The sequence below is a fragment of the Pan troglodytes genome, chromosome 9 (genome assembly GCF_028858775.2).
Source record: "Pan troglodytes isolate AG18354 chromosome 9, NHGRI_mPanTro3-v2.0_pri, whole genome shotgun sequence".
NCBI lineage: Eukaryota > Metazoa > Chordata > Mammalia > Primates > Hominidae > Pan > Pan troglodytes.
The window spans coordinates 110,559,418-110,578,253 of NC_072407.2; the positions used below are offsets into that span (position 1 = coordinate 110,559,418).

The following is an 18,836-nucleotide window of genomic DNA, read 5'->3' on the forward strand; positions in this document are numbered from 1 at the left end:
AAGTATTAATACATGTTATAAGGTGGATGAACCTCAAAAACATTACACCAAGTAAAAGAAGACAGACAAAAATTATATAATTCCATTTACATGAAATATCCAGTATAGGTAAATCCATGGTTGCTAGTAGTTGAGGGGAGGTGGGAATGAAGAGTAACTGTTTAATGGGTTCTATTTTGGGTTGATGAAAATGTTTTGGTACTAGATAGAGGGGGTGATTGTACAACATTGTTAATGTACAAAATGCCAATGAATTGTTAGCTTTAAAGTGGATAGTTTTATGTTATATTAATTTAACTTCAATAAAATTTTATTTTTCATTCTTTTTTGAATTTGCTTCTAATTTTTATGGATATATAGTAGTTGCACATATTTATGGGATACATGTGATATTTAATATAAGAATGCAATGTGTAATGATCAAATATGAGTAAGTAAGATATCCATTGCCTCAAGCATTTATCATTTCTTTGTGTTGGAAACATTCCAGATCTTTACTTCTAGCTATTTTGAAGTGTACAATAAATTATAAACTCGTTTCCTTATTGTGCTATCAAACACTAGATATTATTCCTTCTATCTAACTGTATTTTTGTGCCTTCTAGCCAAGTCCTCTTCATTCTCCCTTCCCCACTACCTTTCCCAGCCTCTTGTAATCATCCTTCTATTCAATACCTCCATATGACTAACTCTTTTAGCTCCCATATATGAGTGAGAATATGTGATATTTGTATTTCTGTACTAGGCTTATTTCACTTAATATATATCTTCCAGTTCCATCTATATTGTTGCAAATCATAGGATTTAGTTCCTTTTCTATGGCTGAATAATATCCCATTATGTACACTAATGTATATACACTACATTTTCCTTATTCATTCATCCATTCATGAACATGTAGGTTGATCTGTATCTTGGCTATTGTGAATAGTGCTGCAATAAACATGGAAGTGCAGAGATCTTTTTGATACACTGATTTCCTGTCTTTTGAATATGTACCTAGCAATGGGATTGCTGGATCATATGGTAGTTCTATTTGTAGTTTTTTGAGGAACCTCCAAACTGTTATCCATAGTGGCTGTACTAATTTACATTCTCATCACCATCTGTTATTTTCTGTCTTTTTGATAATAGCCATTTTATTTTATTTTATTTATTTATTTTTTGTTTTTTTTTGGTGAGACAGAGATTTACTCTTGTTGCCCAGGCTGGAGTGCAATGGCGTGATCTCGGCTCACTGCATCCTCTGCCTCCCAGGTTCAAGTGATTCTCCTGCCTCAGCCTCCCGAGTAGCTGGAATTACAGGCATGTGTCACCACGCCCGGCTAATTTTGTATTTTTAGTAGAGACAGGGTTTCGCCGTGTTGCCCAGGCTGATCTCGAACTCCTGACCTCAGGTAATCTGCCCGCCTCGGCCTCCCAAAGTGCTGGGATTACAGGCGTGAGCCACTGCGCCCGGCCAGATAATAGCCATTTTAACTGGGGTGAAATGATATTTCATTGTAGTTTTGATTTGTATTTCCCTGATAATTAGTGATGTTTAGCATTTTTTCATATGCCTATTGGCCACTTGCATGTATTTTTTTGAGAAGTGTCTATTCAGATCTTTCGTCCATTTTAAAATTTGATTTTTCTTTTGCTATTGAGTTGCTTGAGTTCCTTACATATTCTGGTTATTAATCCCTGTTGGATGAATAGCTTGCAAATATTTTCTCTCATTCTGTAGGTTGTCTCTTCATGATGTTGATTGTTTCTTTGCTGTGGAGAAGCTTTTTAGCTTGATACAATCACATTTGTCAATTTTTGCTTTGGTTGCCTGTCCTTTTGACGTCTTACTCAAATATTTGCCCAGACCAATGTCCTGGAGCATTTCTCCCACATTTTCTTCTAGTAGTTTCATAGTTTGAAGTCTTAGATTTAAGTCTTTAATCCACTTTGATTTGATTTTTGTATATGGTAAGAGATAGGGGTCTACTTTCATTCTTCTGCATATGGATATTCAGTTTCCCCAGCACCATCCATTGAAGAGGGATCCTTTCCCCATTGTATATTCTTGGTACATTTGTTGAAAATGAGCTGGCTGTAAATGTGGATTTATTTCTGAGTTTTCTATCCTGTTCCATTGGTCTATGTGTCTGTTTTCATGCCAGTACCATGTTATTTTAGTTACTGCTGCTTTGTAGTATATTTTGAAGTCAGGTGATGTGATGACTTCAGCTTTGCTCTTTTTTGCTCAGGATTCATTTGGCTATTCTGGGTCTTTTGTGGTTCCACCTTCATTTTAGGTTGTTTTTCTATTTCTGTGAAGAATTTCATTGATATTATAATAGGGATTGCATTGATTCTATAGATCACTTTGTGTAGTATGGGTATTTAAACAACACTAATTCTTCCAATCCATGAGCATGGGCAACCTTTCCATTTGTTTATGTCCTCTTCACTTTCTATCATCAGCGTTTTATAGTTTTCATTGTAGAGATCTTTCAGTTCTTTGGTTAAGTTTATTCTTTATTTGTAGTTATTGTAAATGAGATTGTTTTTTAGATTGTTCAATGTTGGCATATAGAAATGATTTTTGTATGGTGATTTTGTAACCTGTAACTTGACTGAATTCTTTTATCAGTTCTAACAGCTTTTTTGCAGAGTCTTTGGGATTTTTGTTTTAAATGTAAGATCATATTGTCTGAAAACAAGAACAATGATTTCTTTCTTTCCAATTTGGATGCCCTTTATTTCTTTCTCTTGCCTAATTGCTCTAGCTAGGACTTCCAGTATTCTGTTGAACTAAAAGTAGTGAAAGGGGTATCCTTGTCTTGTTCCAGATCTTAGAGGAAAGGCTTTCAGTTTTCCCCCACTCAGTATGATGCTAGCTGTGGGTTTGTCCTATATTGCTTTGATTGTTTTGAGGTATGCTCCTTCTATATGCAGTTTGTTGAGAGTTTTTTTTTTTTTTATCATGAAGGGATGTTGAATTTTAATGAATGCTTTTTTGACATCTATTAAAATGATCATATGGTTTATGCCCTTGATTCTACCAATGTGATACATCATGTTTATTAACTTGCATATGTTGAACCATCTTTGCATCCCAGGGATGCATCCTGCCTGATTATAATGAATGACCATTTTAAAGTGTTGTTGAATTCAGTTTGCTAGTATTTTGTTATTTTTGCATTGATGTTTATTAGTTATTGGCTTATAGTTTTCTTTCCTCACTGTGTCTTTGTCTGGTTTTGGTATGAGGGTAATGTTGGCCTTATACAATTAGTTTGGAAGTAAAAAAAAAAAAAAGTAAATATGGGGAGTTCTGCTTCCAGATAAGATAGAGTAAGTGCTTTCACCCTGTCTCTCCTAGGAAATGTAGCCATAGAACCTGGTCACAAGGCACAGAACAGATATCTGATAAGTAAATTGTAGTAGGCAAATTGTGAAAGAATGTAAAATACCACTGAACCTGCTGTGAATTTACTTTTTTCCCTCTCCTCCACTATACCCTGATTTGGACTCAGAGTAGTGCAAAACCCAGAAGTGAGCATTGGTGAAAATGGAGAGAGTTCCAGGAAAAGCCCCCTAGTTCAGGTTTGAGGAGTAGGAAAAGGGTTTTCTGGCGGCAACAGCAGTGGTAGCTGGGGCGCATACACACTAAAACTCTCAGGGAACGGAATCTTCCCTTCGAATTAGAGGAGCTAGGAGAAAATATAGAGGAAATACTTCAGGACATTGGTCTGGGGAAATATTTTATGAATAAGACCTCAAAAACATAGGCAACAAAAGTAAAAATAAACAAATGGGATTATATAAAACTCAAAAGCTTCTTCACATCAAAAGAAACAATCAACAGAGTGAAAAGATAACCTGCAGAGTGGGAGAAAATATTTGCAAACTACTCATCCAAAAGGGAATTAATATCCAGAATACACAATAAATTGAAACACCTCAACAGCAAAAAAGCTGACAATCCAATTTAAAAATGGGCAAATGATCTGAATAGACACTTCTCAAAAGAAGACATACAAATGGGTGAGAAATACATGAAAAAAATGCTCAACATCACTAATCATCAGGGAAATGCAAATCAAAACTATAATGAGGCATCATCTCAGCATGGTTAGAATAGCTATTATCAAAAAGGAAAAAAAAATAACAAATGCTGGTGAGGATGTGGAGAAAAGGGAACTCTTATGCACTGTTGGTGGGGAATGCAAACTAGTATAGCCACTATGGAGAACAGTATGGAAGGTCCTTCAAGACACTACATATAAAATACCATATGATCCAGCAATTCCACTGCTGGGTATACCCAAAAGAAAGGATATCAGTATACTAAAGAGATAGCTATACTTCTATATTTATTGCAGCACTATTCACAATAGCCTAGATATAGAATCAACCTAGGTATCCAACAGATGAATGGATAAAGAAAATGTGGCATATATATACTGTAGAATACTATTCAGCCATAAAAAGAATGAGATCTTGTCATTTGTGGCAACATGGATGAAACTGGATGACATTATGTTAAGTGAAATAAACCAAGAACACAAAGCTAAACACCACACGTTCTCACTCATAAGTGGAGGCTTAAAAAAGCTGACGTCATAGAAGTAAAAAGTAGAATAGAAGATATTAGAGGCTGGGAATGGGGAAAAGAAGGAGAAGGAGAGACTTGTTAAAGGATATAAAATTCCAGCTAGAGAGGAGGAATAAGTTTTACTGTTCTACAGCACTGTGGGATGACTATAGGTATTTAATAACATTAATATGGCTGGGCATGGTGGCTCATGCCTGTCATCCCAGCACTTTGGGAGGCTGAGGCAGGTAGATCACTTGAGCTCAGGAGTTTGAAAGCCCAGGCAACATGGCGAAACCCTGTCTTTACAAAAAATAGAAAAATTAGCCAGGCATGGTGGTGAGTACCTGTAGTCCCAGCTACTAGGGAGGCTGAGGTGGAAGGACTTCTTGAGGCCAGGAGGTGGAGGTTGCAGTGAGCCCAGATTGCACCACTGCACTCCAGCCTGGGCAACAGAGCAAGACACTATTTCAGAGAAAAGAAAAAAATATATATATATGTATGCATATATATAGTTTCAAATAGCTAGAAGAGAGGATATTGAATGCCCCCAACACAAGGAAATGATAAATGTTTGAGATTATGAATATGCTAATTATCCAGATCTAATCACCATGTATTATACATATCAAAAGATCACCATATACTTCATGAATATGTACAATTATTATTTGTTAATTAAAATTAAAATAATGTAAAAACCAAAAAATGCTTATACTGGAAAAGAAGAAAGGTCTTCAATCAATAATCTAAGTTTTCACCTTAAGAAATGAGAAAAAATAGCAAAATAAACATAAAGCAGGCAATGGTAAATATCAGAGCAGAAATCAATTAAATTGAAACAAAAGCAATAAAGAAAAATCAAAGTAAGACAAAAAGCAGGTCCTTTGAAAACATCAATAAATTTAATAAACCTTTATCACGACTAAAAAGGAAAAATAGGGAAAGGATACAAATTATCAATACCAGGAATGAAAGAGGGGCTACTCCTACATAATATTCAGACATTAAAAGGATAATAAATGAATATTATAAATAACTTTATGCATATAAACCTAACAACTTAGAATAGATCCATTTCTCAAAAAACACGCACTGTCAAACTCACTCATGATGAAATAGCCGAAAAAGTTCTATATCTATCAAAGAAATTGAACTCATAGTTTAAAACCTTTCAAAAAAGAAACTTCCCATTCCAGATGGTTTCATTGTTTCATTTTACCAATCGTTTAAGGAAGAAGCAATGCCAAGGCTATATAATCTCTTCTAGAAAATAGAAGAAAACACTTCCTAAGTCATTTTACAAGGCTAGAATTACTGACACCAAAACCACACAAAAATAGTATACAGGCTGGGCGTGGTGGCTCATGGCTGTAATCCCAGCACTTTGGGAGGCTGAGGCGGGGTATCACTTGAACCCAAGAGTTCAAGATCAGCCTGGGCAATATGGTGAAACCCTGTCTCCACTAAAAATACAAAAAAGTTAGCTGGGCATGGTGGCACACGCCTGTAGTCCCAGCTACTTAGGGAGGCTGGGGTGGGAGGATTACTCAGGCCTGGAAGGCGGAGGTTGCAGTGGGCTGAGATCACGCCACTGCACTCCAGCCTGGGTGACAGAATGAGACCCTGTCTCAAAGAAAAAAAAAAAGGATAGAAAACCAGAAAACTATATATCAGTACCTCTCATGAACCCAGATTTTTTTAAAAACCCTCAATATTAGCAAATGTAGTGAAATCATATAAAAAGAATAGTACATGATGATCAAGTGGGATTTTCTTGAGAATATAAGTAGATTAGTTTTCTCAGGCTACCCCAATAAAGTACTGCACATTGAGCGACTTGAACAACAGACACGTTTCACAGTTTTGGAGGCTAGAGGTCAAGGTGCTGGCAGGGCCATGCTCCCTCTGGGGGCACTAAGGAAGAGTCTGTTCCAGGCCTCTCTCCTAGCTTCTGAAGTAGTTCCTTGCCTTGTGGCAGCGTTACTCCTGTCTGCACAAAGCATTCTCCCTGCCTGCTTGTTTGTCTTTGTGTCCAAATTTTCCACTTTGTATAAGGACATCATTAATATTAGAATAGGGCCCATCCTAATCACCTCATTTTAACTTGATTTTCTCTGTAAAGACCCTATTTCTAAGTAAGGTCACATTCTGAGGTATTGGCAATTAGGACTCTAACATAGCTTTTTTATTTTTTGGAGGACAGTTCAACCCACAACAGTAAGGCTGGTTTGATATTCTAAAATCAATTACTGTTAATAAGTATATCGCCAGGCGCAGTGGCTCATGCCTGTAATCCCAGCACTTTGGGAGGCCAAGGTGAGCAGATCACGAGGTCAGGAGATTGAGACCAACCTAGCTACAAGGTGAAACCCTGTCTCTACTAAAAATACAAAAAATTAGCCGGGAGTGGTGGCGGGCGCCTGTAGTCCCAAGTATTCGGGAGGCTGAGGCAGGAGAATGGCGTGAACCCGAGTGCAGTGAGCTGAGATCGCACAACTGCACTCCAGCCTGGGTGACAGAGTGAGATTCTGTCTCAAAAAATAAATAAATAAATAAAAAATAAAAATAAAATAAAAATAAATAAGTATATCAATAGTCTATAGAAGAAAAAGCCACATGGTCATAGAAGTTGATGCAGAAAAAGCATTTAATAAAATTCAAGATATGTTCAAATAAAAGCTCTCAGCAAGCAAGAAACAGAACCAGATAAAAGTCATCTACAGGCCGGGCATGGTGGCTTATGCCTGTAATCCCAACACTTTGGGAGGCCGAGGTGGGCGGATCACTTGAGCCCAGGAGTTGGAGACCAGTCTGGCCAACATAGCAAAACCCCATCTCTATTAAAAAAAAATTAACAACAACAAAAAAATAATAAAAAAGTCATCTACAAAAAAATCATAGCTAACATCGTAGTTCATAGTGAAAGACAGTGCTCAGCAACAAAGCAAGGAAGTACAATGTCAATACTCCTATTCAACATCATGCTTGAAGTCCTAGTCAATATTAGGCAAGAAAAAGAAATAAAAGGCATACATATTGGAAAGGAAGAAATAAAACCATCACCACTTACAGGAGACATGATTGGCCATGTAGAAAATCACCCAGAAAAATCTGCCCCCCCCAAAAAAGAACATCCTAGAGCCAATAAGTAAGTTTAGCTAAGTGGTAGGGTACAAGATCAATATCAAAAATCAATTGTATTTCTCTATAATAGCAATGAACAATTTTAAACTTAAATGTAGAAATTTATATGGAAAAGCAAAGGAATGATATAGACAAAATAGTTTTAAAAACAAAGAATAAAATCAGATGGCTTATTTAACTCAGTAAAACACCTTTGAGAGTCACACAGGTTGTTGTATGTATAAATAATTCATTCTGGCTGGGCACAGTGGCTCACACTTATAATCCCAGCACTTTGGGAGGCCAAGATGGGCAGATCACCTGAGGTCAGGAGTTTGACACCAGCTTGGCCAACATGGCGAAAACTTGTCTCTACTAAAAATAAAAATAATTAGCTAGGTGTGGCGTCACACAGCTGTAATCCCAACTACTCAGGAGGTTGAGGCTTGAGAATAGTTTGAACCCAGGAGGTGGAGGTTGCATTGAGCCAAGATTGTGCCACCGCACTCCAGCTTAGGCGACAAAGAGAGACCCTGTCTCAAAAAAAAAAAAAAGGGAGGAAGCATACTACTTGATGTTAAGACCTACTATAAAGCCACAGTAATCAGGATACCATAGTATTTGTGAAGGAAAAGACATAAAGGTCTATGGAAAAGAGCAGAGTCCAAAAATGGACTCCAAAAATATAGCAAATTTTTTACAAAGGGGCAAAGGCAATTTAATGAAGGACAGTCTTTCAACAATGGTGTTGGGATAATTGGGCATTAATATGCAAAAATAAAATGAACCTCAGTCTAAACCTCACACTGTACGTAAATCTTATTTCAAAATGCATCAGTGTAAGACATAAAACTATAAAACTTTAAAAAGAAATCATAGGAGAAAATGTTTGTAATCTGGGCTGAGGCAGAGTATTCTTAGAACGCTACTAAAAGCATGATTCATAAAAGAAAAAAGTTTGATATGTTGGATTTCATCAAACTGGGTAACTTTTACTCCACAAAGACACAGTAGGAAAGTTAAGACAAGCTACAGATGGGAAGAAAATGTTTGCAAACCTGGTGTTCAACAGGAGACTTGTATCTGGAATATATAAAGAATTCTCAAAATTCATCAATCAGAAAACAAATAACCCAACTAAAAACTGTTCAAAAGATTTTAGCAGATACTTCCCCAAAGAGAATATATGGAAGGCAAGTAAGCACATAAAAAGATGTTTACCATCATTAGTCACTAGGGAAATGCAAATTGAAACATGAGGAGATACCTCTACAAACCTATTAGAATGGTTAAAATAAAAAAATATTCAAAATACCAAATGCTGGCAAGACTAAAGAACTACTATGCTCTTGTCTGAAAGTATGTGTCCCCCCAGAATTCATATGTTGAGCCCTACCCCTCAAGGTGATGGTAGTAAGGGATGGGGCCTTTGGCAGGTGATTAGGTCGAGAGGGCTTCTCCCTCATGAATGGATCAGTGCCCTTTTACATGAGGCCTGAGAGGAAGCCTTTTTGCCCCTTCTACCATGTGAGGACACAGAAAAGGCACCCTCTATGAGGAGGGGGACTTCACCAAACACAGAATCTACCAGTGCCTTGATCTTGGACTTCCCAGGGTCTAGAACTATAAGCAATAGATTTCTGCTGTTTATAAATTACCCAGTCTAAGGTATTTTCTTGTAGTAGCCTGAATGACAAAGACAGAGATTGGAACTCTTATATACTGTCGGTAGGAATGCAGAATGGTACAGCTGTGGGAAAAACAGTTTGGCAGTTTCTTGCAAATTCAAGAATATGATCCAGCAATTCCACTACTAATAAAAATCATGTTCACACAAAAGCCTGCTCATGGATGTTGATAGCAGCATTATTTATATCATCAAAATGTGTAAACAAAACAAGTGTTCTTCAGTGGGTGAAAGGATAAACGAACTGTAGTAATCCATATAATGAAATACTAAATACTACTCAGCAATATAAAGGAATGAATTGTTTATTTATTTGTTCATTTATTTATTTTGAGATGAAGTCTTGCTCTGTCGCCCAGACTGGAGTGCAGTGGCACCATCTCAGTTTACTGCAACCTCCACCTCCCAGGTTGAAGTGATTCTCCTGCTTCAGCTTCCTGAGTAGCTGGGACCACAGACGCGTGCCACCACGCCCGGCTAATTTTTGTATTTTTAGTAGAGACAGAGTTTTGCCATGTTGGCCAGGCTGCTCTCGACCTGGCCAACATGGCGAAACCTCAAGTGATTCTCCTACCTCGGCCTCCCCAAGTGTTGGGATTACAGGTGTGAGCCACCTTGCCTGGCCAGAATGAATTATTTATACATACGACAACCTGTGTGACCCTCATTTTACTGAGTCATTCTCAAAAGGTTATGTATTCTGTGCTTCCATTTATATAACATTCTTTAACAAATAAAACGGTAGTGTTGAAGAACAAAATAGTGGTTGCCAGGATAAGTTACTCCCTTCCTGATCCCCTTTCCTCCCTCCCCCATCCTCTTTCCTCCCTCCCCCATCCTCTTTCCTCCCTCCCCCATCCCCTTTCCTCCCTCCCCCATCCTCTTTCCTCCCTCCCCCATCCCCTTTCCTCCCTCCCCCATCCTTTTTCCTCCCTCCCCGATCCCCTTTCCTCCCTTAACTGCTGTTAAATGCATCGTTTCAAAGTGAAAACCAAAGTAAGCTTTATCAATATAAAAAAACACAACTTTTTTTTGGGGTGCAGGGAATTTGGTCACTGTCATCTCCCATTTCCTCTTTCATCTAGAAAGCCTAACACACCATGGAATGAGGAAGCTGGCTCCTGTGATCTGTTAATATTTGAATTATGGCCTTTTAATAGGGCCATTGGCAACGTCAATAAGGAAACATCCTGAGAAGGAGAGGGCGATGAGCCTATAGCTCTCAAATCTCACAGCTTGGGGAATAAGTCACTACAGAAAAACCGACCTGAATGAAGGTGAAGGAGAGAATCCACCCACGTTTACGAAAGACCATGCCTTAGCTAGCACTTCTTAGTTCTTAGCCACCTTCTTCTCAATTTTAAGACCCTGCTGTGCTAACCGGGAAGGAAAGCATTTTCTTTTCTTTTCTTTTATTATTACTATACTTTAAGTTTTAGGGTACATGTGCACAATGTGCAGGTTAGTTACATATGTATACATGTGCCATGCTGGTGTGCTGCACCCATTAACTCGTCATTTAGCATTAGGTATATCTCCTTACTAAACTTAACCTGACCTCCTTTTGACCTTCATGTGGTTCTCAGGTTTAAGACCATCTGTGCTAATGAGGAACGAAAGTATTTTCTGACTAACCTTCACCTGACCTTCTTTCGCCCTTCACCTGGTTTCCTCAGATCTTTCTTTCCCTTAGTTTGTATTCCCTATAGCAGTAAGTTAAGTTCCATTTGACTAGGTATTGAGTACCGAAGTGTGTGAGGCTCTCCATCCCTGAAATAATCCTTGACCACAAGGAATCAAGGTTGATGTACAACTTACCATGTACCAACTTACCTGTGCACACATTAACATTGTAAAGAAAAGGACAAGGGCAGAAAAACATTTAGACATTTTTAAAAAGAAATTTACCTTTACAAGTTATTTATTTTTTAAAAGACTTTTAAAAAAGTATTTTACCTTCATAACGGACATTTATGAAAGTAAAAAATAGTCAAACATTCCATATTTATTATCCAAAGAAACAGTTTTATTTATTTATTTATGTATTTATTTTGAGACAGAGTTTTGCTCTTGTTACCCAAGCTGGAGTGCAATGGCACGGTCTCGGCTCACTGCAACCTCCACCTCCTGGGTTCAAGCGATTCTTCTGTCTCAGCTTCCCAGGTAGCTGGGCTTATAGGTGCCAGCCACCAAGCCTGGCTAATTTTTGTATTTTTAGTAGAGATGGGGTTTCACCGTGTTGGCCAGGCTGGTCTCAAACTCCTGACCTCAGGCAATCCACCCACTTCAGCCTCCCAAAGTGCTGGGATTACAGGTGTGAGCCACAGCACCTGGCCTATTTTTAATAACATATGATAACTAAAAAATAAAACAGTAGTAAAAGGGTTAAAGTCCCTTTAAATGTGATTCCCCAAAGATAATCATTTTAACAGTATAAAGTCTGTCCTTACAGAATGCATATATGCATTTTTAACATAAATGGTTGCCAGCAATTTTTTCTATATAGGCAGACGGTATCAGTTATCTTCCCATACCCATTATGCCATTTTCCTTAGTAATAACATCTCCAACTTTTAGCTGAGCATTTGACTACATAGAATTGTGTGTTTTTTATTTTTATGGTGAATGGAGATAAAATAGCAAGAGTTTTAAAGTGGATAGATCCCAGTCCTGGTTCTGTTATGAGCTAGATGGGCCAGGTGAGGAAAGTCACTTCAACTTTTTGGTACTGTAGGAGGCAGCACAGCACAGTGATTATGTACAGATGGAGTTCCCGAATCGGACACTCCCTAGCAGTATTATCTCAAGCATGTCACTTACCCTTTCTAAGCTTCCTTTGTTGAATGGAGATAAAGATATCCCTTAACTCATCAGGTTGTTGTAAGAATTAAATGAGATAGTGCACACAAAGAGCTTAGCATGGGTCAATACTCAACAAAAGTTAGCTATTATTACAGTTGTTTTATTAGCTTTTGGAAAAGAAGATAATAGTATATGCTTTATCAGGTTGAGGATGAGGATTAAAAAAAGAAAGACTTTATAAGCTAAAAAAGTTATAATATCACTAAGCTTAAAAAGAACACTGCTGCTTGGCATTGGGATATGGAACGATATTATTATAGTAGTTCTGTGTGTATTGCCTGTGGGGACAAATCCACAGGAGTAGCTAGACAGGAAAATGTATCTGAGAGGAAGTTCTCCCTCAGTTTAAAGGAATTAACTAAATTGGATGCCATTGGAAAGTGCAGACAGCTCAGAGATCCGTGGTGTGTTAATTTGATACCTTGTTATGTTTCAGAACTTGCTCAAGCCTCTTGAGCACACTGTGACTTCCAGGCATTGTTCTTGTTGTCCCTTTTCCAGGCCACACAGGACTGCATAAGGGCGAGTTACAGTTCATCTTACACATTCTATCACCAATGAAAACCTTTCATAGACTGAAGCCATTTGGGACAGAATCTGTGTTTTATTTTCCACTGTATTCTCAGGGCCAATCCAGTGTCTGGCACACAGTAAAAAGCCCAATCAGTAGACATCCAATGTCTCTAGAAACTCTGCCCCTTAGCCAGAGGCAGATTTCACAGGCTGGGAGAGGAGAGGGCAGGCAGAATGTGTAGGGGAGGCAGGAGGCTTGTGTATCTGGCTTTTAACCTCTGCCGGATGTGGCAGCTGCCACCAGCTATAGACCACTTTATGACTTTGACATATACAGTCCTGTTCAGACCTGTGCCACACCTCAAGGATATTAGTGTAAATCAATCAGAAAAAACTAAATTCTGGAAAACCCTCCTGCGCTGCAATCTTGCCATGGAGCAAAAAATGGTCTAAATCTAGACATGCCATTTAAAAACGTGATTACTCCAGGCACCATAACATCTGGTTCTGATGCCAGATAGATTTAGGTTCAAATTCTATCTCTGACGTTTATGAGCTGTGTGACCTTAGGCAAGTTCCTTAACGTTGCTAAATTTCAGTTTTCCTTCTGTAAAAAGCCATTAATAATACCCCAAGAAATGGTTGTGAGGATTATTCAATCTTGATGGGTAAAGTAGTTTTGAAATAGATCTGGATTATAAATTCTGGCTCTGCTGCTTAAATTGGACAAAATACTCGACCTTTTAAAATTGTTTCCTTCTCTGTGAAATGAGAATTAAAGTGTATACCTAATGAGGTTATTGGGAGGATTAATTAAATCTGTATAACATGTTTAGTACAGTGCCTAGTATATAGTAAGGGCCTAATAAATGTTAGCTGTCGTTATTACCACAATAATTACTATTATTACATAAAAAGGCAGCACTTAATATATGTTGGTGTGGCCATCTCCTCCACCTTAATCTTCTACTAATGAGAAATATCCAAGAATTGGACAATTGGGTCAAGCGTAAGGCGTATCTTGATAGATATTGCCATAATGCTCACCAAAAAGCTTGTAATCAACTTACAATGTCACTAACAATGTGCAAAATCTATCCATTTCATTCCAACCCTCACCAACATTTTTTTTTCTGTCATTTTTAAAGGGGCAGCATGGTATCTCAAGGTTACTTCAATTTTCATTTATTACTGTGAGGGTAGACATTTTCCCATCTGTTATGTTTACTGTTTGGATATCTTCTGGTGTGAATGATTTATTTCTATCTTTTGCCTATTTATCAGTTTGAATCTTGGTGTTTTTCTTAAAAATCTGAATAAACTATATATTAGAAACATTAACTATTATATTTAATGCAAATACTTTCCTGGTAAGTTGGAGCCAGAGAGGTCTGGTACAGATGAGGGGAGATCAGGAGAAAGTTCTATGTGTTCAGGAACTTTTCTGTGGGTGGGGCTGCTGCCTTCTGCATGATGAACTCAACTACCCTCACATCTGTCTCAGAACATCTCTGGCCCTGCATGACACTGCAGTTCTTTTTTTTTAAAAAAAAATGATTTTATTTATTTTATTTTTAAAGACAGGGTCTCTACTGTGTCACTCTGGTTGGAGTGGAACAATCATAGTTCACTGCAGTCTTGAACTCTTGAGCTCAAGGGATCCTCCTGAGCCTCCTGAGTAGCTAGTACTGCAAGTATGTGCCACAATATCAGGCTAAATTTATTTTTAATTTTTATTGTAGAGACAGGGTCTCTCTGTGTTGGTCAGGCTGGTCTCAAACTCTTGGCCTCAAGCGATCCTTTTGCCTCAGTCTCCCAAAGCACTGGGATTACAGGCGTGAGCCACCGGGCCCAGCCCCAACTATAGGGTGCCTGTATTTCTTCTTAGTTGTCTTGCAGATACCTCAAGCCTATCATAGATATAAATGAACTCATTAGCCATTCCCCAACCTGCTAAATTTCTAAACTTCCCCATTTGGACCCTTATTGTTCTAGTCAAGAGGTCTTGAAGCTCTTTCTCAATGCAGTAAAAAGGCTTCCCTGAGTCTCTCAGACAGGCCTGTTGAAGCATCTCTTTTTTGTTGTTGTTCACATATGCCAAGCCAGAACAGAATGAAATTATACTCTTGAGTTATAAGTCATGTGTCCTGATTTTTGATTTGGAAAATATGATCACACATATCAAGAAAATGAGCAGAAGAGGCAGCCAAGTTGACATATTGTCTCAGGCCCTTTCTGCATGTCAATATCTGATACTGAAATTAATACATGTGAGCCTGAAGTGGGTAAGCAGAACAATCCCATGGAGCCTGCAAGCCAGACATGGGCATTTGATAGTGGAAGTGGGGAATTAATCAAAGGAAAAGACAGTACTAGAAATCATTGCCTTGGGTATTTGGTCCACACATCTACTTTCCTTAAATGATTTTTGTATTTTAATGGTGATATTTTTCAAATTGTTTGGGCAATTAAATATTTTTAATAATTAGTATAATACAGTATCGATTTTGTCTTAGCATTATGGTTTTTTCTGTTGATGCTTCCATTAGAATGTGAGTGCCATGAAATTAGAAAATGTGTTTTGACCTTCCTTCTAATGCCCAGCCCAATGGCTTTGTGTAGATACATGTGCTTTGTGTAGATCTATGTGGAGATTCAGTTCCCTCTAAAGTCAACTGCAGTGGGCATCATGAGTTGCAATAGAGAAAACACAACAAGGCAAGCAAGCATCAGGTCAAAAATAAAAAGTCAAGATAACACCTTAAATGAAAGCTTCTCTCCTTGTTATTTTCTAACTCTCCCCTCAATTTCCCCAAATATACAATGGATCACTTAAGAAGCCCCATCCTCTTCAGAGACAAGAAACACTTCCACTAACACACACTGAGAATAACCGCAGTTTCTTAGTGCCTTTGGAATATGCACTGAAATTCCGTGCAGTTCTGAAATTCTTCTGAAAGTTGGGTGTGCCTGTGTGCGGTGCATGTGCATATGTGTAGGTACATTATGCACGTGGGTGTGTGTGGGTGTGGCATACTGTTCTCCTGAAGGCACACTTTCTACACTGTTCAGGGGAGGGGAATGATAAAGCCACTTTTTCTCAAGGCAGATGGTATGAAATCCACATTCCCCAACCTCAAATATTCCTTCATCCCTCAAAGAGTCATGTTTAGGGGAGAAGGGTGAAGTCAGGGCATTGGGCTTAGTGTATTCTAATTCTTTCTACAAAGACCAACTAGATTTTCCAATTTGAAGAGGGTCCCTGGAGGGTTTCTTTTGTCGGCGGTGGGGGACAGGCAATTCTAGAAAGAATTGGGAACCTGGAACTCGCATTAGCAAGCAGTTGATCATCAAACAAAATGACTTGCTAAATTCCAATCAATGGCACACAGTGTGGTCTGAGAGTGATGTCCTGAATTCCCTTCCACAGTTATCTAGAGAAGGACTTAGATGGGTATGTTCCAATATTGGCGAGAGAGTCCCTTTAATTCATTCCAGCACTTATCCCACACTTTCCCAGCAGAAAAACTGGTTAATGTACATCCTGGGTAATTATCTGTGTCTCTGGATTTCATTCTTTAGTAACTAATCCCTCACCTACAACAGTGTATAGTAAGGTCAAGGATGAAATTTCTCAGAAACTCGCTCCCCACAGCACCACGCACAAGAAGACCCACCCATTCCAGCCAACCCCGTGTGTCCAAATCCCATTCGCCCACATAAGCCTCTATTTGACAAATTCCTCGAGCTCCTACCCTTGGGGTGAGGACCTTTCGCCTCCCGTGAGGTGCCGGCTCTCCCGTGCTTCGCTGACTGCCCGCATTGGGTGGGGAGATTCGCCTCTGGTGCCGAGGGAAAACTGCGTTAGGCGAGGGTGGAAGCTCTGTCGGACCCGTGCGAGCACGTGGGTGCGCGCGGGCCGCGGAGTGAGCAGCAGCCAGGATTCCTCTCCAGATCGCGCCCCCGCCGCATTTCATTGCCTGAAACGGCCCACGCCCCGCGATGGCCCAGCAGACACCCGGCACAGCACAGCGTCACTGCGCGGCCCCCGCAGCGCACGGACCCCCCACCCTGCCCGACCCCAGACCCGCAGCCGAGCCCGTCTGGTATGTGGTGGATGGAGAGGGTACCAACTAAGCATCCCAAAGTCCTTTAGAGAGCAACTCCGCGCAGTTTTCTCTTCCCGACCCGCAGCCTCCGCAGCAGCCGCTCGGAGCACCCCCGGGCAGGTGCCCCGCGCGAGCTCAGCGCCTTCCCCGCGGATCCCCGGCCCCTGCGGGACCCAGGCCCAGGACAAAAGAAATGAATTTGCTCTGTACCTGATCCTGTCCTTCTCGGCCCTCTGTAACTCCTCATTCCTTTCCAGCACCTGAAGGATCTTCCTGGCCTCTTCGTCATTTAAGAAACTGAAATCAAACGCCGGAGGAACTTTCGTCATTTTCTTTACTGTGTGTGAGTTACACTTAAGCTCCTTGGCGCCTCCTGTTAGGAAGGCATTTTTCAACCTATACAAGACCAGTTTCACGAACTTGATCCCACAGCCAATAATAAGTCCGCCCTTTTGAAAGTCTAAAACCACAAACCTAGGGAACGCCCACACCTGAAGGGCTCATATTGACAACACCTTAATGACATGTTTCTCTCAACCTGTCCAACCGAGATGCAAAGTGAACGGCTAAAGGGAGAGAGGGAACCAATCCCGTTCCAAGGGGGGCGGGCCCTCCCTTGTCCCCTCCCTCGTCCCCTCCCTCGTCCCCTCCCTCGTCCCCTCCGGTCACCCTCCCCGCCCCCTATCTGAGTTGTTAAGCAAACAAGCCTACATAATTCTGCCTCTTAAGTGAGGCAAGGCTAAGTGTTGGCGCCAAAGTATTTGCTTTTGCTGTTGCTGTTTGCTCGCAGAACTTGAGCTTGATTAGTAAAGGAGTGAAAAAGGAGATTCATGACTAATTCTCCCTTTCAATAATTAAGAGCCCATAGAAAATAGAATTGCAAGTAGGGTTTGTAACTGGCAAAAGGGTTAGTTATCTGAAAGACCAGGAAGAACTAAACTCAATTACACTACTGACTGTGGATGAACCTGGCTGAAGGGCGGAAATTAGTGTATCCTTGGAAACGAATTATTTGCCAAGCCTCTCATCCCACAGACACCCCCACCTCCACTGTCCCACAAAAGTCATTCTTAGACTTTAGAAACAAACAAACAAAACCGTTTATGGTATTTTAGGAGAAGACAGCCCAGAAGCAAAGGACTGTAGAAAACACCTGTTAGAAGTTTTCTGTAAGATTTTATTATCATCTTAATAAACTCAGAGAAGTAATACACATGCCATTTAAAAATACCTAATCCTCTGGTGAAAGCAAATGGTAATCCTATGAAGCCACAGAAATAGCTTTCCTAGAAAGTCAATTGTTCCACAATGCAATGAAGAATAATAGAAACTTATAAAGATATTCACATATATACATTTTTTTTTTAATTATCAAGGCTTTTACAGAAAACATGTTTTTATCTTGGCTTCACTTCCTACACAAAAATAACTCTGTCAGATTGACTTTCCTGCCCCATAGCCTTAATTTAGTCATTTTGAAGATGGTGGTGATGATTACTAACATATAAAATGTACTTCTACATATATCATTTCTTTTCATGGCACATAAACCCAATTAAAATTTTGTATCTGTACAAGAACATGATATCAAAAATTGCCACTTGTGTTTTGGTCTCTGGGCTACCCCACTTGATCATCATTATTTAAAACATGCCTAGGCAGCTAGCCATTCAGATAACTTTCTGTGGGTGTCTGTTATTTGTGTGAACCAGGAACCAATTTTGTTCACCCATGGTGTACACAATACAGAACTCCTTTATAAATAGGGTCTGTATTAATGATCCTGTTTTGGGAGTATGTCTTGTATATGGTGTCCAGTTTTTCTAGTGTGTTCATTTATTCAGCATACACATGGGACTTTTCAATATGGTCACTGATGGGATTTTACACTGTTTCCAGTATATCAGTGAACAGATTTCAACCAACATATCCTGGTGCCTATTACATGAAGGCATCATACACTGTGAAC

At 39.4% G+C, this 18,836-nt stretch overlaps 1 protein-coding gene across 2 annotated transcripts in view; it reads right to left on the reverse strand.

Annotated features, from left to right (window-relative positions):
* Window positions 1–17,428, reverse strand: part of EXPH5 (exophilin 5) — an 88,260-nt gene extending 70,832 nt beyond the window's left edge. Inside the window, exon 1 of one of the 2 annotated variants that reach the window (XM_001141449.7) lies at window positions 17,078–17,428. In XM_001141449.7, the coding sequence (XP_001141449.4) occupies window positions 17,078–17,196 (119 nt within the window). In that variant the 5' untranslated portion in view covers window positions 17,197–17,428. The remainder of the gene's footprint in view (window positions 1–17,077) is intronic. The other variant, XM_063783396.1, reaches the window with a different exon arrangement.
* Window positions 17,429–18,836: the final 1,408 nt, after the last annotated feature.